Source organism: Temnothorax longispinosus, chromosome 7 (assembly GCF_030848805.1).
Source record: "Temnothorax longispinosus isolate EJ_2023e chromosome 7, Tlon_JGU_v1, whole genome shotgun sequence".
Taxonomy (NCBI): Eukaryota; Metazoa; Arthropoda; class Insecta; order Hymenoptera; family Formicidae; genus Temnothorax; species Temnothorax longispinosus.
Genome location: NC_092364.1, coordinates 6672531 through 6696112, shown reverse-complemented (window position 1 = coordinate 6696112; position 23582 = coordinate 6672531). Strand labels below are relative to the sequence as shown.

Genomic DNA, 23582 nt, shown 5'->3' with positions numbered 1-23582 from the left:
TTTTATAGTATATTTGTAGTAACTGTAATGATATACTTAAATTTTTTTGTTATTGTTGTAACATCTTATATCGTTTATTCAAATAAATTAAAAAAGAATACATAATTTACACATGATACACTAATTTTAATTGATATCTATGCAACAGACATGATAGTACAATTTTTAATTTATTACATTACTATATTTTTATTTGTATATTTGTTTTTTAAAATAAAACAATTTAAAAAATATAAAATTATAATTTATTTTGGTACAGATGAAATAAACTTATTTCTTTTTCATTTTATAGGAATTCCAAGTTCGTCTTCTTAATAAGGAGCAAAAGATTAAGGTCCTGGAGATGGAGAAGCAGATTGTTACAGAAGATTTGAAAAACAAAACTGCTCAACTCGATAACCTCAGACATGTCGACGAGATGAACGGTGTGGATGCAGTTACCACCACCAACTATCGTGACGATACTCTGCGAAGGGAAGATCTGCTTGAGCAGTTGAATCAGCGAAACGTCGAGGTCGAGGAGAAGAATCGCAAGATTGAACAGTTGACGAAGGAATTGCATGCGACGACTCAGAATCTGCAGATGTTGATTAACACAGAACTCTGGAGCAAGAACAAGGAGATCGCCAAGCTGCACAATCATATGACAGCATCGTGTAGTCATGACAGGAACCGTAATAAGCCCGAGATTGTCCAGGAAGTTGATAGCAGCTTGCAGTTAACAAATCTGATTCACGAGTTGAATGAAATCGGTGTTAAAGTAAATTTCACGAACGACATTGTTCAACTCGATTACATTAACGGGGACGAAACGGTGGACGTGAAGACTTTAAGCGAGAGCGTTCAGAGGCTGACGAGTCAGCGAAATGATCTCGAAAAAGAAGTGGATTATCTCAAGTGGCTGAAGCTCGTGTCGAAGCCCGACATCGCCGCGGAAATCGATGGTTGTGGCAACGAGACGGAACGGGCGAAGAAGTACTGCGAGCTACTGCGCACGCATCTGAAGGACCTGGTGAAGTTCATGAAGGAGATGCTCAAGAATACCGATCGTGCGGACACTATTGGTAACGAGCACAAGAAGATCGTGCTCGATGTTCTGCTCAGCTCCAAAATACTGTCGGACGATTTTGTGCGCGCTCTTGAAGGTATGAGCGTGGAAGACGGTGGTGCGATCGTGAACGATAGGATCGATGGTTCCGTGAAAAGGAGTCGGTCCGACAACGTCGTGGAGACGTCGAAAAATCAGGCGTCGCAATCGGATTCAGAAACGTTCTCGGAACCCGATCGGACCGTCTCCATGGCCAGAATCGGTCTGCAGGAAAAGCAATACAAGAACCTGAGCCGTCCCAGATTCACGAAGTACACCAAGACCCGCAGCGACTCCGAGGACTCCGCGGATTATGTGCCTTATCATAAGACCTATCAGAACGACCTTGATCTGGACGCGAGCCACCAGATACAGGAGCTGAAGGAAACGAATAACATGTTGTATTCTGAACTTAGCGCTCTAAGGAATGACTTGAACACAAAAGCTTCTTTCGATTGTGTAAGTGTATTTGTATATTTTTAGATCATTAATTACCCATGCTTATTAACACGTTAAATAAATATTATTTTAAAACTAATTTTTAAAAAGCTAAATTATAAACTTTTAATTAAAAATTGAATTAATTTGTGATATAAACATCCCATTAATTTAGGAATTTATAAATGATTCAATTTACAAAAGCTGAATTTTATAGGTAATCGATGAAAAATTAACGCCATTCATCACGAAGTTGGAGAAATCGCAAAGGTTTTGTGAAAAGTTACAAGTTTCTTTGGAAAAGAGGATACACGAGTTCCATACGTTGAGAAAGGAGAACAAGCAGAATAGCGTTCGCAAGATGCAATTGGAGAAAAAGATCAACGATGTCGAACAAATGGCGAGCGAAATTACCAAACAGAAAGCTGAATTTTTGCAGTACAAGGAAAACACCGATAGAAAGACTACGGAAACTCTTTTGATACTCAATAAAGAGAACGAATCGGTGAGTGCGTACTGCTTGTTTACACTGGTTATAAAAATGGTTACAAAACTTTAATTATCTGATCCATTTCAGTTGCGAGCGAGAATTAAACAGCTAGAGGATGAAACGGAAACCGCCAAGACAACCATATCCACTCTTAGAAAAGAACTGGACCATCTCACTCTTTCGCATAGTCAAATACTCGTGGAGAATACCAAGTTGACGAACGACAAGTTAAGACTTGAGCAAGATATAAGGAAAATGGAAAATCGATATGACGTGACTGTTCGTTCGCTGCACGATAAATTCAGCAAAGAGGTAAGCGACTCTGCATTAGTTCATGAAAGTGTTTCCCGGTGTGTGCCATTACTAATATGTGATGTAACGTCGTCGCATAGATATGCGATCTCAATCAGATCAACGAATCGCATAGAGCAAGAGTGCAAGAACTCGAAACGGCGAATAAAGAATTCAGGAGACACATGGCGGTGTGCGAGGCTAGCGATTCGGCGGCGAGCTCGAGCGGCGTATCGTCGATACCTACGGACGCCACGCTCAAGCAAACTTGCGATATTCTGCAGGAATATCAACCTTATAACGTTAGTTCATTTTCTAGTGTTGAATGTAGCTGTTGTTAAGCTTCATTTGTAGATCGTATTATATTAAAAATGGACAAGTGCAAGTCGCGAATTATAATAATTGATACATATCATGATACTTCAAGAATCTAACAATTGCATGTGACGCTAAATAGCATGCACACTTTATTTAATTTAAATATTGCACATTAAAAATAAATTGCTGTTACATTTATTATTTTAGCATAAAGATTTATGTGATTGCATTTGTGATCAGTTTATATTATAATGAGATATAATGAGTTAAGCATATTTTATAATAAATTTTATATCGCGCACTTCTTCGTTTAAAACATTTAAGTTTCCGTGATCGTGATTTCTACAATTTATTACAGGTCTCGCAATTTTGGCAACTGACGAATTACTCTGCACTCGGAGGACGCAGTAAATCCAGTTGTTCGCCAGATTTGGGGATAGAAAGCGACGCTGCCGTTAATACAATGAGACCTTTGAAAGACACATTAAAAATCACAGAATCTATGACTAACTTACTGAGCGACGAAGACGGTAGTAATCACAGAGATTCAAACAGTGAAAGTCCATTACCGATAGAAGGTGCGTTTCAAAATGTTTTAAAAAACTTGTTATTAATCTCTTCTCTCTTATTATATTTCTTATTTTTGAAAACTCTTAATTTAAGGTTAATTAGTCTTATTTAATAATACTTGTTTTTTAATTTACTTTAAAATGATAAGTGATTTTGTAATTATCTTTTACAGGTCTTGAAGAGGTTGAAGCTTTGAAACAGGAGAATGAAGCATTAAAGCGAAGACTGATGAAAACTAGGAAAGCATTGGAGGATACGTTTGAGCACTTATCGGCCTCAAACAAGAACAAGAAAAATGTTGAAAAGGCGATAATAAAGCAACTTATGGTCACAAGAAGTATCCTCAAAAAGACGAGGACATACGACGAACCTTCGGACAACTAACAGAGATTACAGACTGAGACTGATTAAAAAAATATTATGCACGAAGTGTGAAAAAAGGGAAGTAGAACATAGGAAAGTTGTTACTCGTTGAATTGTGTTTCTCATAGATTAATTGTTCATTCAATGTATCGTGTTTTATCTGCGTTTCTCATTTATCTCTTCTCACATTTTTTTGAGGTGAGAGAACTAACGATACATATCGGTACAAAAAATTGCAATACTCAGTAATACTGTAATACTAGGAATTACGTGTTACAAAATTTTTAAACGGAAAAGATTTCTAAGTGACAGATATTTTCATACGAACACAGAAATAAACTGTTTTCAAAGAATAAAAAAAAAACGAAACGAGAGCTTAAGATGGATTTGTATATTGAGATTTGTATATATTTATACGGGATACGCGGATGATATTTTTGACATTTTTGTAGATTTTCTTTTTTTCACTGTGGAAAAGACCTTCAAATGCTGAATACGGCGCGAATGCCGATATTAGAGTCTGTCTTCGTTTGTTGACGTATTTTGCTTTATGAATAACAGAAATTCGCAATATGTGTGTATATATAATTAATAATTATCTCATATATCGTTATGTAGCATTTGTACATAATCACCACGAATAAAGTGCCATTGATATGCAGGAGTTTATGTGTTAATCACAAATGCATGTTCTTGACGTACGTCGTGTTAATTATATTACGTTTAGCGTCTCGAATTTCTGTTCTGTTCTCCTTTTCGCCATCGATGTCCTATGTCTCCCGAGGCGGTTTATTCGCCGCGTGCGAATAAATACTTGAGAATAAAAATGAAAGACCGTGGCACAGCGAGATTAAGATTATGATAGAATTTTTATTATCACTCCATGACTAGATAATAATATAAAGATCCGTAATAACTCATAGTGATGTGAAGTGTACGAACTGCGCCAGACACGCGAATTCCTTTGACCGCACATCCGGCGAGGAGCGGAGAGAAATACTGTACAACATTAATCTTTCTTATAAGTCTAATATACCTTTCTTACCGTTTTTCCTTCCGTTCGCGATAATCCCACCCGTTGGTAGAACGTATATGAGAGCATGTAAGACAAGGGGAGGCGTGATGGGGGATGGAGAGAGCTGGGAGCCAGTACCGAGATATATACAATTCTACAGTGACGTTTTTGCGCTTCTATCGCTGCTGCCGCTCGTTTTGCCAGCATGCCATTTAATAATAATATGAGACCATATTTGGATTAATCAACTTATTACTGTTCCATTTTATTACGAAATTCTGTTCTATATTACGAAATTATTTAATGTTGCAAAGTGCCACTAAGCGTGTCTCTTTTAATATACTCAGTGTATTACGTTTATTTAAAATCTCTGTAAAAATCTAAAATTTATTTTTGTAATATTCTTAGTAGAGGTAATATAATCTATAAAAATATTAGCAGAATTATGATAATACATAGTAAACTGAGATGTTTTATCGTGCTTGTAACTTGTGAAGATGTTAAAGATGACAGTTAAAAAGATACAAAAGGTACAAAAGATATAAAAGATACAAAAGCAATCAACTTGTTAATCCAAGCGAGACTCGTATTACTATTGCATGCATTTTGCCTAAGATTTATCGTACATTCAAGTCGTTCAATTTATCTCTCTCCTGTTTTGATTATCAACATATTTTGCGACTTACGAGAGAACGATTTTCCAATTTCTCCTCTGTATACACAATGACGAGTCACAAGTTATTATTAGTCGACGGCTTACGTGACCTCGTGGTCAATCAGCAGCGAGGTGCAGTTCGAAATTTATAATTTTGATCATTACACAGATCGGCGCGCAAAAATAGCAATAAGAATGTACAAGATCGCGCAATTCTGCTCGAAGATTGTGCTTGACTTTGCATTCGCTTTTCAGATTTCGAATTTGTGTCAGATATAATAATAATTAAAGCGTGTCCACGATGGAGTAATACGGACAATACGTGTCTGAAAAAAAGCGTTTGCAAGTATGTCAATTAAATTGCAAATATTGTTTAACGTAAACATCACTGTGCACGTTGAGACTTTTGCACGTCAATCTTTCTTACGCACAATTTCAACTAGCAAAGAAAAGTTTTCAATCCACATTATTCGATTCTGAACAAAAGTATTATTGTACAATATATGTATAATATTAAATTCGGAAAAATTTCATTCACACGAACTGTAATTATATTATTGTTCACTAAATTAACATGATTCAATATCTTTTTTTTATGTGCCAATAATGCAAATAATTAAGAAGTAACAACTAAAATCGGATATCCTGGATTGGATCAACTTTTCCTACAGGTTTAATTCGTACTATTTACAATACACATTTCAAGATTCTAGCGTCACACGCAAGCAAGATAAATCGTCAAAACGCATGCCCGATGCCCGATTTTCAGAATTTAAGTCTTCGATCGAAGATTGCTCGAACAATGATAATTAAATCAAAATAAATTATTTTATGTTGATCGGATATCGAAGAACATTCCTTGCTTCTTCCATTTGACGATAAAATAGATCGACAAGATATAATCTTGTTAAAAATTTAGAGATTATACAGGTACTTTATCTCAGCACATTCTAAAGGAAGATATAAAGAATAGGCTTTTTCTACTCGTGCAAGAAAATAGTTTGATTATTGTATATTAATTCTCTTGAATATTTGCGAAATTTTGAATTTTATATGTAAGCTGTAATATCAAATTGATGTAAACTTATCAATTAGTGTATTCTTTTTAAAAACTCGCACTATGAAAATCGGGCCTAGAGGCAATGGTATGACCATACGGATGATCACATTCGTCGTGATGATGCGAATTCATTCAGATAGTAATCAAATATCCGTATCCGTCATACCTCAATACCTTAGAAACAAAATTTGCACGTGTCCCGTTACAAAATCTTGATTTCCACTCATATTCTGCAAATTGTCTTTCGGGCTCTCAACTTACAGACTGAAAGAAATTAACGAACGGGCTATCATATAGATCACGACGAATGGATCCGCGAACAGTCCGGGGCACGTTTAACACTACTTCCTATTATTACTCGACAATCAAACTCCGAGAAACGAGGAACTTGTACATAAATATATTTAGATTAGTCGTAGTATCGAATGCGAATCGTACGTATGCCGTGAAGGCTTCGATACGGCCGCTCGGATGACAAAAGATCGTGAGGAGGGACGGTGTAAAATACCGACGTAGAATAACTTGTGGACTTGGACCATGTGAGACGTTTGCAAGCGTCGCGCAATCCGTCGTCGCTGAAGATACCACGTCGTCTTATCAAAAATGATTTTTTCCGAGATTTTTCTGGCAATGCTTCTGTAGTCTATCCGGAATTTTAGTGAACAGTAATTAATTCAAACTTGTCTTACCGCCAATCGAGTGACAGTATAAAAGATCTAAGACCGAAGAAAGCGATTTCTATTATCAATTCAAATATTGATAAATCATTAAGATAATTATGATTTAGAGTGTTCTAAGTTCTACATAAATCACATTGTTCTAAAATAAAGTGAAAAATATTGTAAATACACATGAACAAAATCGTAATTACACAATGCAATAATTAACGATATGTTTTAGAGAGATAACAATAATCTTTTTAATTTTTAGTACATGAAAAAATCTTGATATACTATACTTTTTCATAAAGAATAAAAAATAATAATATACATTATATATACATAATATAATTATTTTATACAAAATATTCCATGAAAATATACGAAAATGTGAAATTCACATTCTTAATAAAAAATAAAAATTCGTTTTTCGCTTTTAGATCTTGCACACAAAAAAGATTTTAGAACGTCTTCGGTCAAATAAAATCAGGCTTTGTCGAATAGGTTTAGAGAGCGATTTCTGAAATTTACGAAATTTATTATTTTATTCGAAGAAACGTCTTCGGGGAAGACGACGACGGCGACGACGACGAGACCGGCATCGACGATCTCAGGTGAACGCCCCGCTCCGCCAGCACGTTATTCTATACGGTATTTGGCGACGCGCGGTTTTGGCGGGTTATGTGGCGTAATGGGAATGGGAATGAGAATGATGGTGAGCATGCGGGGGCGGCGGTTCGCCGAGCCAGGAGTCCGGCGACGGTGGGAAGTCGGGGTAACCACCGCCACCGCCGCTACCACCGCCGCCGCCGCCGCCACCGCCGCCTCCGCCGCCTCCGCTCGACTCGTTACTCAGATCCGACGCTGGTCCTGGCACCATGCCGCCTGGTCCCCCTGGAATCATACGGTTTACGTCAGTCGTAAAGTTCCGATTCTCGCAGTAGAATAGTTTAACGCCCGAGAGTTCCTTCTCATCTCAAACCGAGCTACAGTGTATTGATCACCTAGCGAGCAAGGCTGTTTGTCCGAAATGGGAGGCTGAGGGCTGAGAAAATTGACAGATTTGCGAGAATCCAGATTGTTCGGAAAGCCAAGAGAACTAAAAAGAGTCGGGATCTCTCGACACGGTTGAAGAAACGAAAAGAAGTTGTAGGAACTCAGAAAGTTAAAAGGATTAAGGAACGTTACAGATTGGAAGACTTGAAGATACAGAGAGAACTGATATAGTCAAGAGAGTCAAAAGCGTATATTGTCTTTCAAGAGTATATTGTATGGTAATTGGCGTCAGGCCTACCGAGAGTGGTGTACACCGAGAGACCAGCGTCCGGCGGATACGGGAACTGGGGTGGTAAGGACGGTGATCTGGACGTTGAGAGATACGGAGGTGTCGTCGCACCCAGGTACCCGCGGGGCGGTCCACCCCCGGCTCCGTTGCCACCGCCGCCTGGACTCGCGCCCTCGCCGTCCAGGCCCATGTTCACCACTGTTCCGTAGCTGTCATTACTCAAGTCTGCAAAAACAAATCGTTTTCTTCTTAAGTCTCAGACTAGCGCAATTAGATTAGAATGTATTATATAAACCCTTTGTTAAGAGAAAATATTCATTTAAGCTAACCCAGACAATACGCAGGTCTCAAATCGGGATGTATAACGTCATTAAGACGTCTTAATGATGTCTTTAAGACATCATATATCCCGATTTGGGACATTTATGTTCACTGGGAATATTCTATTGTTCTAAGACCTGCGAAACTAGATATAATGATACAAATCAGGACATTAGAAATAGATATGGCTAAAGTGGTGCTTTCCGTCACGCGTCGGGAGCTATCGTAACGAGCGATCATTCTAACGCCGTAAGTTGGAAGTCGAAAGTCAAGCCAGCGACTGGCAGCATCCATTGTGTCTGGGTCTCCCAGTACCCAGATGCTATCCGAGGGGAGGACGATCTCCTCAAATATTCAGGAGATCGCGGAGGCTAACTGCCGGCTCACCGTGTCCGAGATTTCAGGAAGATTGCGGGCCATCCTTGAATTTATGCTCGCTATTACCTGCACTTACTCGAACGAGTAAGTACCGCGTATAACACACCGCTCGTCTAGATTATTTCGGAAGCGGCTGACGCGATTATTATGAATAACTTTGATACATAATTATTTGAGGGAGGAACGATAGCTATTACCAGTTATATAGGCATATTTTTATATCACGCTGTCACATTTGAAGATAAATATTTCTTATTATCGTTATCTTTTTCCAATTGGTATTTAATTTATATTTAATTTTTTTTATCTTGATAACTAAATATTATAAGTATTAAGATATAATATATTTTCTTGCAGAAGTTAGCTGGAACTATAAGAATTTATTTTTGAAAAAGACAATGAAGCAGACAAATTCTACTTGTATTCAACTAAAAATACTTTTATTAATCAAAATTTTAATTTGCTTTAGAAGTTTAATTTTAACGTTGAAGGAATCGATACATTATAAACTATAGTATTTATAGTTGAAATGAACTGCGACATACAAGAATTGCGTAGTCTATCTTTCAGCTTTTCTTGCCTTTTTATTGCCATCTTTATATTTGTGTCAACAAAATGATAATGCAATAATGCAACTCACCGTGATGACCGAAGGTGGAGTCCAAGTCTACCTTCAGCTCGTCTTTGTCAAGAAGCTTATCGTGTCTAGGCGAGTGACCGCCCGCACCGGCGCCTTTCATACTGCGAAAATATTGAGACCACCTCGTCCTACCAGCATCTTTCTTCAGCCTCTTTTCTTTCGCCCTCCTACAGAGACCATAATGATAGTAATTAATAACAATCACTAATAGCTACATTATAAAGTTTTGTTTCTAGAAACCTCCGAAGGTAAGATCATTAATTTTAATAGAATAGATTATTAATAAAATTACCAATAAAACAGTTTCTAAATGCTTCTAATGATTCGACGAAAGATAGGTTTATATTAAAAACCTTAATTATGATTATGAAATTATAACTTCATTTTGGGATATATCGTTGCGCTTATAATCATTAATTATTTTTTTGTAGACAATATTTAAAGATTATTGATACACTATGGATATCATGCTACGCTAATACAAATATTGAGAATATAATTTAGAATTATTAGATATATCAAAATATAATAATGGTGAAATTCCTATTTTATCGCTTTCAGTATCACGCGTTCAATGGATGTTGATACTGAACGCCGATAAAATCAAGAAAAAGAATAAATTCTGGGACGATAAACATTTTACTCGTTGTGCTAGGTGTTCGATTATTTATGATAAATACTCATATCTCGTATAACGTCTCGTACAAATTTCTACTTTCCATTATCATTTCGCTGAATAATGAACAAATGTATCTTATCTCGCGGCGACAGTCCGACATTAATCTCGTATTACGTCGAATATATAGATGTGTAAGTTTTCTGGAAAATTCTGCACCACACGTGTGTAGTTTTATGAATTTACGTGTGTTATACATATAGTATATTTATCTGCAGTCATTGATAGGCCTTATTTACTTATCCTTGGGCGTTATTTTCACGGGCGCGCGCGCGCGCGCTTTCTAACACCGTTCGCATCTGATAAGCGACGGAGGTCAGCGACTAGAACTCTCCTTTTTATACAGATAAAACAATTTTTCGCGACAAATCGTTATACTTTAGTAACAATATCACGTAGTGCCACTTGAGCGATAAGAGGGAAAAATGTGCATCCACCGTTACAAAGTACAGTACTTTCAGATATCATGATCTCGGGTACGTAGAATAAAGTTAACAACGTAGACATCAATTTCATTATCATAATCTTTAGTTTATATTTCTGGGATTTATTTAAATTCCCATTCAAATTAAGTGACATCTCTACTTAGTTCGTGTCGAATTATGTATATGACGCATAATTTTCGAACAAGAGTTAATTCGGAAATTAACTTTTATAATAGGAATTAATTTCTGCTGTCGTTAATTAAGTTATCTAACATGTTTTATTGTGTTGCGGAAGAGATGTATGTATTCGGAGTGATGTCTCTCAACATCTCTGAATCTCTCGATTGCTTCCACGAACGGCTTCAGAAACCATATCAAAGGCCACGTCAGACGCTAATGCAGAAAAAAGAAATCCTGACGATAAGCCAATGCTTCTCTCTTAATTTGATTTCATCAGGATCCAAAATTAACTTTTCTCATCTATAACTTCTTTATTTAGTATATGAATCGCGTTCACACTGCTTGTCATTTATACAACGTGTAATTTTAGATGATACATTTAATCGGACTCTATTTCTTCCGAATATTATTCCCGTCTACGTTATATCGAATACAAATGCGCACATACACATAGTTCGACGAATTGTAATATAAGGTATCTCTACGTGAAGAGCTCGGAGAGAGAGAGAGAGAATATGGGAAGCCCTGTAAGCTCAACTATCCAACTTTTCTTACCTATTCTGGAACCAGACTTGAACGACGCGCATGTCGAGACCTGTGTCCTGAGACAGCTGTTCTCGCACGTGCCTCGCCGGTTTCGGACTGGTGTTGTACGCCAGCTTGAGAGTTTCAAGCTGCTTCGCCGTGATCGTCGTCCGCGGCCTCTTATTAGGTTGATCACCGTCTATACTTCCCCCATCTGCCAGTTCTAAAAGTCCCGTAAATTACGCATCATACATACATATTTTGGAGATCTCTATTTAATTAATCAATCAATAATTTATTAACTATTTTAGCTTCGATTTTTTGTTCACATCTTTTCTATCATCAAGGAAAATTATAAAAAGTCGAAAGTAGAAACTATTTATTTAATTTTAAATTAATGCTAAAAAAAGAATTACTGTAAAAAATTACATTCTGAATAGAAGATTCTTCGAAAAGGAATCCTTTCTTATGAGAATGCTATTTTGGCAATTTAAAAGGTTACATATTATAAAAATCACTTCTTACCTTTCGCCTTCGCCTGTTCGTAATCAGGCTTGCAGACGAGTTTTCTATCTTCCATGAGATAAAATTCATCGCCGGTGTCCAGTTGCCGGGAGCAAAGAGCGCACGAGAAACACGTGAGGTGGTAGACAAACTCCTGCGCCCTTCGTACCACCTGCGAAGGCGCCAACCCTTGGCCGCAGCCCGCGCATTTCGTCCCGAAACGCCTGCCACACCAACAACATACAATATTTTCACATTACATTCACACATCAATGACAAAACTATATAACTATGGACATAACATTGTCGCGATTCGTCAAATCCGACAATCGATGCGAATGCAAGTAACGATATGCGCTTGCAGTAATCATTACAAGTAATAATTTCTGCTTACTATACATAATTATTTATGCAAATATTCTTTACTTTATTTTTATTATAATTTTAAAGTGTAATTAAAACAAAAATAATTCTGTGGTAGTTTAATATTTCAAGTAAAAAATCAAGGATATATAAAGAATGAAGGATAGAACGAGAGAAAATCGGTTTAACTTTTCAAAGAAAAGAAGCAGAGTGATATCATATATATCTTACAAATAAACGAGGAAATACATGCTACTCTTCCGGAATCGATATTGAAATATCCTATGTACATGTTTTGAAAATATATATAATATTTTTTTTGCCTTATCATAGTTCGTTATTATCACGAAAGTCGAACAAAGTATTGCGAAAAACGCCGAAAAGATTTGTCTATTATTTTTTTTGTAAATTTATATAGATTAGATGGTCTCATAATCAATAAAGACCAAAAATAAAAATTAATAAGAATAATGACCATGCAGTAACAAATATTTTAGATAAACTGTAATAAATAATCTCTTCATGTACAAAGATAATTTCTGTATGTATATTATAAATATATTAAAAATCTACATGATCTACATAATATTTAGAAAATATTTGCACGTATGCAAGTATAACGTCGTGACAGCAATTATTGGTGCTTACTTGAAGAAGTCATCTTTGCAGAACACGTGGCCGTTTCTCGCGAAACATTTGTCGGTCAATCTGGCACCGCAGTCCCGACACGTGAGACACCTTGCATGCCAACACCTCTCCAGGACCCTTAGAACGTATTTATCCAAAATAACTTCCTGACATCCGCCGCATTTTGGTATCGTGGCTGCAACATATCAATAACGCAACGGATGTAATAAGCAGCATACAAAAAAGATATACTTTTCATATTATACTTTCATATACATTTATACTTTTCATATTTTGTATGTTAATATAATAATAATATATAGATACATAATATGAAAAGTATAGACACATGAGAGAAATAGTTTTATACATTAAATTTATTGTCGTTACTTTTATACAGTTTATTGTAGTTTAAATTTTTATTAAAGAATATGATATTAATAAATAGTATCTAATATAACATGAATATCTGCAATAATGTCAACGCTCTAGAAAATGATCAAATTAAATCAATGTTTCAGTAGTTTTAAAATATCGAAATAATAATTAATAATTCTTTACTGTATAATACAGTATAAAGTTTTAACTAATTTATTAATTCCCTCTTTTCTTTATTATTTGCTTTAATGAAATACATCTCAAATTAAAGTACGAATTCTAAGTATTAACAATTAAATGCGAAGCTGTAATGTCTATCATTATATTGTTTAAAGCCAATTTTCGTAAATTTCGAATTTTAGAATTTATTAAGTAGAATTAGAAGTTAATCTACATTAATAGAAATGGACATGAGAGATTAAGACTTCTAAATCGGGATATTTTTCGCAATATTAATCCCCCCAATAGAGAAGGCTGCTGCGTATTATTTATGCTAACAAAATGGCATGATTAAAGCTGTTCTTGCTCCACCTTCCTCGACAAAATTAAGCTTGCAGGAGCTCGAATTCGAGGAATGTTAGATAATCTTGCAATAGCTTCTCGGTGTTCTCTCTCTCTCTCTCTCTCTCTCGCCTATCGTCCGTCGACACACTTACAATGAAGGATCGTTGGGATATGCAGAGGCAGATGATCGAGCTCGAAAGTGGGCTGATCTAGCGGATATATATCGCCTTGCGATATCGTGGAGCCAACGCTGCCCGCGCTGCTGCGCTGTTCCTGGCGAACGCTCCGCGATTCCGGGCTACTCTGCGGTGTTAGGACGTCGTGCCGTTGCGAACGGTACATCCTTTCCAGAGGATGAGCATCGCACCCCAACAACTCCAGTCTCATCTTAGTCATAACTGCCACCGTTTTCCGCGTGCATGCAATCACACTCGCTGCGCTATTATCTACCGTGCTCCCGCGACTTCAGCGAATGCAACGCTCCGTACATCAGAACATATCGATTCTTCTTTTCTTTTTTATTTCGTGCGTGCGATCGCGAGTCTCTTTATCAAGAAAGCGTTGGAAGAAAAAGAATGCCCACTATCTTCCTGACGGTTACTAAGGCATGATAGTAAGGAAGAATGACATATCTTTGGAAAATCCAGACGTCCTTGTCTTAAAGGCTGTCGAGTGGAATAACTTCAAGCTTTCAAACGAAAATTTTCTTCGAGCAAATTCGTTATTAATTCTTGGAAAAAAAGAGGACATATATTTCATTAAAACTCTCTTGCTTTTTCTATTAGTTTTCCAAAAGCTGTTGCTATAAGTTCCTTATTAAATTTGCCATTGGCACTTAATTCATCTTGAGTGCAGTTCGTTCTTTAATCAGACACTTGAAGTTCACGGAATTGTACGAGACAAGTTCTTCAACATGCACGACCGGAGTATCTTTTTGTCAGAACTTCATCTAGATCATAATTATGGATAACATCGACGTATTACGAAGGCTTGCAGCGAAGCTTCGATAATCCGAACAAACAAGTCTAACTATTCGTCAAGTTTATCTTATCGCGCACCAACATTTCTATTAATACCTCGGCGTAAAAGAAAGAGCACACTCGTCCCGCGACGACAAGTACAGGACGAGGGTACGCGCACGACTAGTTCGCCAGCGACGATGTTGCTTGTGCGCACGTGACACTTGTGGGTGTGGCGACTGATTGGTGGGGCGAGTGCCTGGATTATTGGGTGCGGTCGGCACCCACGCCAGCGTCTGGTAGGTGCCGATTGGTGGGACGCCCGACCGCCCCCCAATATGGCGCACGCCACCAACGCTGTACGACTTTGCCGGGAACCGCGTTGCCGGGGTTGCTGTTGGGGTGTCCTCAGCGTGGCGCGGAAGGTGAGAGAGGACGAGAGGATCTGGAAGAGCGAGGCGGGCCGACTATCGTCGTCATCTGATGGTTCGCTGATGGTGGACGATATATTAAACCTTTATTCGGACGGAGAGAGTGTCTGCAGTAAGACGCCGACGAATGTAATCCGATCTTCCGCGTTTACCGTCTTTTATTCGTGCGTTGTTGAAAGTTTGATCGTACGACTGAGTTTTGACAACGAGCATTTAGATCGATATGTATAGAAGTATATTTTTATTGATATGTACTATAGCAATGCTGATACTCAAGGAGAACGTCGTTTAACATTATTCATTGACATGCAGTGCATTAGAAATATAATACTTAATTTTTATTAAAAAATGTAATTTTTCTCAGTAAGCAATTTTATGTTAAATTTAACATTTTACATGTCCCAATTTATACACTCTAATTTTTATGTTAATTTAACAGAAGGCAAATATATGTAAATAAGTAACACGACAAGTAATATGTGAAAAATTAATACAAAATTGTAACACGTAGACGCTATCTGGAAGGAAAGTTTATGTTAAATTTACATATCTATAATGTTAAATTTAATTAAAATAAAATGTTATTCTTTTTTTTCTTTTTCTTGCAAAAAATAGGAGACAGCGACATGTAACATAAGAAAATGTCGATTTAACAGATGGAAACTCTCATAGAGAAAGGAAAGTAACGCAACTTGAGTTGTTCATTTTAACATAAAATATGTCATCAAGAATTCGTGCATTTTCATAAAAATTGTGTTAGTTTAATTCTTAAAAATGTTGAATATTAACTCATCGCAGAAAAGTCAAAATTACACAATGACAATATGTTACATTAAGACCAGGGTATGTTAAAAATTTCACACAAAAATTTCTATACAAATAGAAATCTATATACTCAAATACAAAATGTTTTTTACTGTGTTATTAAAATATATAGCTCTATAAAATAAGGGATGTATAATTTTGTTGTTTATAAAAAAATAGAAGTATGTCATTCATACTTCTATTAGAAGAAGAGATACCTCGATATTCGATATTTGTGGCATTATTTATTAAAATAAGTAGATGGAGAATTATGTAAAAGCATGATTAATATAATATAGAGAAAGAAGCGTAAAAAGGAGCGGAATAGGATAGGAAACCTCATCTTGCCGGGTATTAAAAATCCCCGAAAATATATTGTCTACGTTTAATAACTCAACGCGGCGGCTTATTAATGCGTCGCGGCGGCGGTATTCATTGGAATTGTTGCGCAAAAGAATTCGAGAGTCATCCCTCGGGAGTCCCTTTGAGCTGCTGATTCTGCCTCGATTCGGTAAGCAACGCGCGGAGCGCGCCGAATAAGGAAGGATAACGTCTGTTTCCGAGCGAGGAGCCCGGGGAGTGAGAGGAGAAAAAAAGGAGGCGGAGAGGGAAAGAAGGCGAGAGGACAAAAGGAACCGAGCGAAATTAAGAACGGTCACGGGGATGAGGGACGCCATTTTATAATCTTGCCCGGGATCATTTGCGTATATTTCTTCTGTTCTTCTCGCCCGCCCATCATTTCTGTTTCTTCCTTTTTATACCCTTTCCCCTAAGCCCGCGCGCACGTCCGACCGTATACTATACGGATCGATTGCACGCGTATACATAAACGCGCATTAGATCGTGAAGGCTGTAGCTGTGATTATGGGATGGTTCCTTGATCTCGGTTTACTTTCAACCAGCGGTTATTCTTTATGCTTATAATAGAAAATTAAAAATTACAAGATTCTCGTTAATGAAAATGAGTTAATTATTAGTGCGTGATGAGCTTAATTCGTAAAAGAAACGGACGTTTCGGCTCCGCTTTGAGCCATCTTCAGCGCACAAACGTACGTTACATATGTTAAAAACTTAATGAATAATCACGTTCTCAATAAGGCAACTCAGCATAGACCTTATTGAGAACACGTATTCATTAAGTTTTTAACGTATATGTAATGTTTGTGCGCTGAAGATGGCTCAAAGCGGAGCCGAAACGTCCGTTTCTTTTGAACCTTATGTTTTACTATAATTTAAAATAAATTACGAATTGTTCACGCACTAACAATTGCGTTATATTCTTAGTGTCCAATGTTTAACTCACCTCATGCTTAATCCATGAGATGGACTAATATAAACTCGTCGAAAAGCAAGAAAGTTATAATAAAGAAATGATATTCTTGTGGAATTTCTATTTTAACATATTTTACAATACACTGCTTGAAAATTTGTATTAAATATAACATAAATTATCACATGTCCCAAACGGTCCACTAAAATTTTCGTGTTAATTTAACATAATATGGATGTACGTATTAAATGGTAACACACCGATACTATGTTAAAATATTTCAACAGAAAGGAAATGTAATTCTGATCGTAATTTGAGTTAATTATCGTTAATTATGTGTATAATTAACATAACTTTTATGTTGAAACTTACAATCTACACTCTTTTTTCTGTAAATTTTTATTCCTACTTTTGTTATAGAGTAAAATCAACATTCTTTTTCTGTAAATTTTAACACATTTAATAAATACGTTTTTTAAAATTATTTTAATAATTGTACATTTTAAATTTGTTAAGTTCAATTAACATATATAGCAGGCAGTTAAATTTACACATGTATGTGTTGATTATTTTACACAAAAATTTTAACAAGGATCTTTTTTGACAAAACTACAAAAATTTCCCAACAGTGTAGAAATATATCGTAAAGAAAAAAGATTGATCTTGATATTGCCTGAATAAAAGAGGTGTATTGATTCGTATGAAATGTCGCCAATATTAATTCATTTTATATTTAATGTGTACTGTTAATACATTATCGTATATGCATGACAATTGACAATATACAAAGCAACTTCGACTGAAGGATATAGAATACAGCAGAGTGATTAAGATGCAAAATCTGTTCATTTAACTACAAATCCATATCACTTATTCATGTCGCTAATCACTCTACTTATTTGTCGAAGATTCCATCTGTTCGCATTTCAGCTGTGATTTAGGTCAATTTTTCTCGAAAATCCATTTGAAGCGGTGATTTAAATCGATCGTCTTTACGGGCTCGCGGCTTTTGCCGTGAAACAGAGGCGCATGTTCGCGCAGGCATATTTCACGCGGTGCAGATACGTCAAACTCGCAACTCGCATAAAGGCCTGATCGATCGAAGTGCGATATTTCCCTAATGCATCGCGACGATCGTTAAATTTTCCACCTGACCACGAGGTAACAGATGGCACGGCGTTTTCTATGCGCATGGTTGATGCCCATAAAATCTGTCATGCATACGCGTCGTTGGCATTACGTCGCCCAAAAGGGTGTACCGCCGAAAGTAAGCCACGCGGCAAATGAACGTCAGAAATTGTCCGATTTGTATATCAAAGTATTGTGCCACGCGAATGCACCAAATATATGCCGCACATATACAAATCACAGGGTGTATTAAATATTTCGTAAGGAAGATTTGAATCGTTATAGCTGTCACATAGAATAGATTTTGATATAGTTTGAATTCTTTTGATTTTTAAAATTCTCAATTCCGCACGGCAGATGCCAAAAAAGATTATAAATTTTGTATTTGCATATAATTATTTTCCCTAAAAAAGAAGCAAAAAACATAGAGACTAATAGATTAAAGTTTATATTTATTATAGATATTATAGATATTATTTAGAAGTACATATAAATAAAACAAAAAAATACTAATTTTCTATACTCCATATTATATTAAAAATTCTAGATAGACAAAATATTAATTGTACAATAGTGATCTTTTTGAGATTTATAATTTTTCCCAGTTACATTCTATTTTATATTAATAATGTTTAAAATTATAATCTTTTATGTGAAATTGAAATAAATTAAAAACTATAAAAATAAATAAATCTGAAAAATATTATTATTATAGGCTACCAAAATCCAGCCCGACTGAAAATGGCACTCTATTTAATTTTAGATCTTTTATAATAATGATAAACTAAATTTTCAACTCCATGTATCAAAATATGTAAAAGTTCTAACTTCAAGCTTAAGATTTTCCTGTCTTATCTATGACTGGAGTTCTCCGAATTTCTGTAAAAAACTTGGAAAATAATTTCTATATAGGACTAACAAAACTTTATAATTATGAAATATAAAGTAGGCTTATATTTATAATTGTACAAAATGCCGTATATATTTAATTAATAAGGGAATTTAAAAACTTATTGTCAAGTAATGTTTTCGCCAACGATACAGTCATCGATTTTTCGCAATTGCCGACACGCCATCGATTTTCCTTTCACGAATTATGCTCGAGGTCTTGATTTCGACGATGACGACTTTCTCTGAAAATCGGCGACGGCGACGGGGGTGTCTTTGCGATTGCGCGACCTCGTGACTTTCGTGGGCGTCCTTCTACCCGAGCTTCGATCACGCGAGCCCACCCTTTGTCGGTTCCGTCGCATATATACGTCGACACGCCTCCAGGAGTCGTCCGTCACCGTAAAAAGCGTCGCCGCGGGGGATTGTAGGGCGAAAGCGCTCGTAGAAGGGTGTAGAATGCGTCGAACCACTCGATTCGCGCATCGCTATACCTATAGTTCGCGCATTTATCGTTGTGCACGATAGGTATATAAAGTCTCCGCTTTCATGGGAGAATTTGTCCCAACCCATGAGCGTGTTATTTGTGAGAAGAAAAGACGTTCAATTAATTTAATATTTACAACAAATACATAATGCTTATAGTATTGTATGTTGTATTTACTTAGTATTTTTCGCGCGAGCGCGTCTTCTGATATTTATCTGTTATTTATTTTGCGACGTATATATCTATGGCATATTAAAGTTAAATATAGGTATATCAAACGCCATTATCTCTCTCGTTCGGACAAAGGCTAGCTTTCATGTTCCATTCAATTGGTTTCAATCTTCGCCGGAAAATACCAGCTGGAATCAATTGTTTCGGTTCTAGGCTTACAATTAGCGAACGCAGAGAGGCGACCGCTATGAAATATAAAGGTCCATATATACGCGGCACATTTTTTAATTTAACTTGTTTCAAAGCCAGCCAGGAGGAGAGAGAGAAAGAGACGGGTGGGAATGGGAAGACCCGCGGGGTAGTCTAACTCAGGGGATACGACTGCATATAATCGAATTTGCACCGGGGAGATCTCTTTCTCTATGGGCGTTTCCATTACGTTGGCGGGCAATAAATTATGCTACCCTTGCCGCGTAAATAGATTTGAATTTATGCTGCCTGCTTTGCCCTACTTACGCATATGCTTTTTATTTCTCTTCCAGCGAAGCGGCGAGCGTATTGGCGATTCCTTTAGCAAGTTGTTTAGTTAAATCGAGTCGTTGGATAGTAGACGCAGCGTTAGGTATATGCTTCGTTAGAAGAAATCAGTATACGAAGATATTATCATCAAATTATCAGGTATAGTAATAATATTAATAGCACATCCATACGTGCCAATATAATAAGCTTTTATAAAATATATCAACAGTCTGCAGAAATAAATTGTGTTATATCTTTAAACATTTTTTTGTTCCCGAGCTGAAACGTTTGAATATATATTTGATTGATGAAATCGCTTAAGTTTTTTTTTACGCACCGACACCTGCGTCCGACTCCTATATAGCCATTCCTGATCTTCATTTTATATTTCGGGAGTCCAATACTCATTATATTTTAAACATTTTTTTGTTAACCGTTCTAAATTCGAAGTTATTTGTAATATTTAAAATCATTATATTACTGTTTTTTCGACACGTACATTTTTTATTTAAATTTATTTTACTTGAAATAATATTTATATTCGCACGTTTTTAAAAATAATATTACTTGTACACTATAAGTATTTAATAAAGTTTTAGATTTTTTAATAAATCTTTAAGGGCACGATAAAGCCGGACAACATTCTATTTTAATAAACATATATTGTCCGAAAATGTTATCTTAAAACTTTATCAAAAAACCGTCTTAAAGACATCTTCAACAACTTCTTAAAATAAGATGTATATATGAAAGTTATCTTTTACAAAACATTATTTGGATCTGGTATAGCAATTTACACTACCAACTGTATTATTTATTGATTAGAATATAATATAGCTTATAAAAAGATGTATACTGTTTGTTAAAATCTGATTGACAAAATCCGTGCCAGTTTCGCGTGTGCACAATTTAAGAGGAGAAGTATCTACTTGCCAGAGCGCTCTAATTATTACACTTCGAATATGCAAACATAAGTCCAACACTCTAAACCCCCCAGAGAAAGTTCGACTTCCTCGGATCAAGCGCGTAGGTAGACAATGCGCGCGACTCCACAGATGTGCCATTGTGCCGGGCGTCCACGGTGATGTCGGCGTTGAGGAAAAGCGAGTCTGGTCGAAGGTGGAACATGCCCGGAGCGCGCATATCCGCACCGACGTGCCGCGGACGAACAAGGAAGAGCGAAACGCGGAATGAAAGGGGCGCTCGCGCGCGTGGGTGCGCCGACATGGTAGAACAAACCGTGGGCACCCTCTTCCACATCTTCCCCCCTTCCTCTCCCAGTCCCGAGCCGGGTTCGTGTATGTACCTCGCGAGAGAGAGATCCCCCTCGCAAAGCCCGACGACAGCCCTGTTACCATTGTCGTTTGGCTCGAGCGAGAGATCTCTCTCAAGCGTTTTCGACGATTAAATGGACTTAAGCGACATACGGGGCGCGCATTTGCCCGTTACACCGAGCCCGATGCACTTGCGCGCGCGGAGAGAGACCTTTCCACCTCGGTTCACTTGCATTTGCCCGCCAGGTAAAACACGACTGGACACACACACACACACACGCGAGAGCGGAAACCTGGGCGGATAAAGGGCGGTGAAGTCCATTCAAAGGTTCCGGTGTTTTGACTTCATTCAACTGGCGTTTAATGCCTAATGTTAATTACGATCAACATTAGCGTTAACTCCAATCGATTCTGATTAACGTAACTGCTGGAGTTAAAATTAGTCAGTATATGTAACTATAAGTAGTTAGTATTTATTTGTCAATCCTCGTTAACGTTATTGGCGAACACCGCACTCGGAATTGTGACTCGTTGACGTGAATGATTCCGATATTAAGCAATTCTGCAAAGTTGCCAAATTTCAACGTTGCCAGCTTCAAAAGCAACCCGACGATTTGTATAACTTCGCGAAAGTTTCGTGGCTGGAATTTAGAAAAATCTGCTCATGAATACAAGGATTCGCGCGCCATCCGGGCGCGCATGGCACATCGAGCGAGGGAGAGATTCCGGCCGGCAATAAAACGAATCCGACGTGTCTAACCAACGATATTAATAAATCCAATATCTTCCGACCGATAAAACGGCAACCGAGCCGTCGCGCATTCGTCTCCGTGCCCCCACCGTCCGCGTGCCCCCGGTCTCATAAACAGTTGGCCCGTTCGGAGTGCGCCAGAAATTGTGCAAATACGTATAAAATACGCACAATGTGTCCGCGGAGCCGCGTAATACGTTGCGGCTCACGGACCTTCGATAAAAAGGCACCAGACACCGAATCGCTCTTCTCCGAAGTGATCGGCACGCGGTCGTTTGTCTCGAGAAAATTGTCATTAGTTAAATTATTGTAAGTCATCAATCTTGTACACATTTTGCATATTATAGTCCACTTGTAATATATTTAATCCAATGTGCTTTATCTCAAAGATAAAGCATCGGGGGGAAATGTTCTGTACATTGATTCAGTTTACTATTATGTACACGGAACAACTTTGATCCACCCTCTTTGGCGATGCCGATCGAAATCAGGAGGGGGGCGATTAATCGCGCTCGAAAGAGAGAGAGAAAGACGATAATTCGCTCGCGCGCGGACCTGAGAGACCTGTCAAATCACGGCGCCATCGGCTATCGTCATCAACCGTGTTATCAAAGTAACGGGGTTTACGCTCGTAAAGGTACCGGCGCAGAGCAAGTGCCATGCCATGCCACGTAGAATAACGAGGGTTCCCTCGCGTGAGAGGATGGTACCCCACACGCATTATTTATGCGCGCCGCCCATTGCGTGTCGTGAGATACACACGCGCGCGCGAGAGCTTCGGTTCACGCATATGGGGACATTAGCTACCCCATTAAACATTTTATCCGCCGCGCTTCTCCGGCGCGGCGGGGGAAAAAAGGACGTGATCGTACCTGGACGATTCGCCGGCGAATCCATCACTCTCGCCGATATGCAGTGGGGTCCGAATGACGCTTGCGAATTGTGCGCAATCATATCGATACGTCAAAGTTAATCAAAGATTTGCAGTTTCTTAAAATGTGGCGGTTTTATTTATATTTGGAGTAGAAATTTTATACCTTTATAGGAAACTTCTTAAAACTTCTCTTTTCAGAAAATTAATTTTAAATATAAATACATTTTGAAAGATTAATAGGCGCAACACTTTTGTTGGGTGATTTTATGGAAGT

The 23582-nt window shown here is 37.4% G+C and overlaps 2 protein-coding genes across 8 annotated transcripts in view; one reads left to right on the top strand and one right to left on the bottom strand.

Moving 5' to 3' along the window:
* Cnn (phosphodiesterase 4D interacting protein centrosomin) overlaps positions 1 to 4221 on the top strand; it is a 31273-nt gene extending 27052 nt beyond the window's left edge. For 4 of the 5 annotated variants that reach the window (XM_071782531.1, XM_071782530.1, XM_071782532.1 and 1 more), the window contains 6 exons: positions 293 to 1546; positions 1743 to 2030; positions 2103 to 2327; positions 2408 to 2608; positions 2983 to 3202; positions 3367 to 4221. In XM_071782531.1, coding sequence (XP_071638632.1) covers positions 293 to 1546; positions 1743 to 2030; positions 2103 to 2327; positions 2408 to 2608; positions 2983 to 3202; positions 3367 to 3578 — 2400 coding nt within the window. In that variant the 3' untranslated portion in view covers positions 3579 to 4221. The remainder of the gene's footprint in view (positions 1 to 292; positions 1547 to 1742; positions 2031 to 2102; positions 2328 to 2407; positions 2609 to 2982; positions 3203 to 3366) is intronic. The other variant, XM_071782533.1, reaches the window with a different exon arrangement.
* Positions 4222 to 4407: 186 nt separating this feature from the next.
* Lim3 (Lim3 homeobox protein) overlaps positions 4408 to 23582 on the bottom strand; it is a 56612-nt gene continuing 37437 nt past the window's right edge. For 2 of the 3 annotated variants that reach the window (XM_071782535.1, XM_071782536.1), the window contains 6 exons: positions 12892 to 13066; positions 11902 to 12104; positions 11407 to 11599; positions 9571 to 9737; positions 8241 to 8456; positions 4408 to 7840 (listed from right to left, as the gene is read on the bottom strand). In XM_071782535.1, the coding sequence (XP_071638636.1) occupies positions 7626 to 7840; positions 8241 to 8456; positions 9571 to 9737; positions 11407 to 11599; positions 11902 to 12104; positions 12892 to 13066 (1169 nt within the window). In that variant the 3' untranslated portion in view covers positions 4408 to 7625. Of the gene's footprint in view, positions 7841 to 8240; positions 8457 to 9570; positions 9738 to 11406; positions 11600 to 11901; positions 12105 to 12891; positions 13067 to 13904; positions 14991 to 23582 lie in introns of those variants that run through there. The other variant, XM_071782537.1, reaches the window with a different exon arrangement.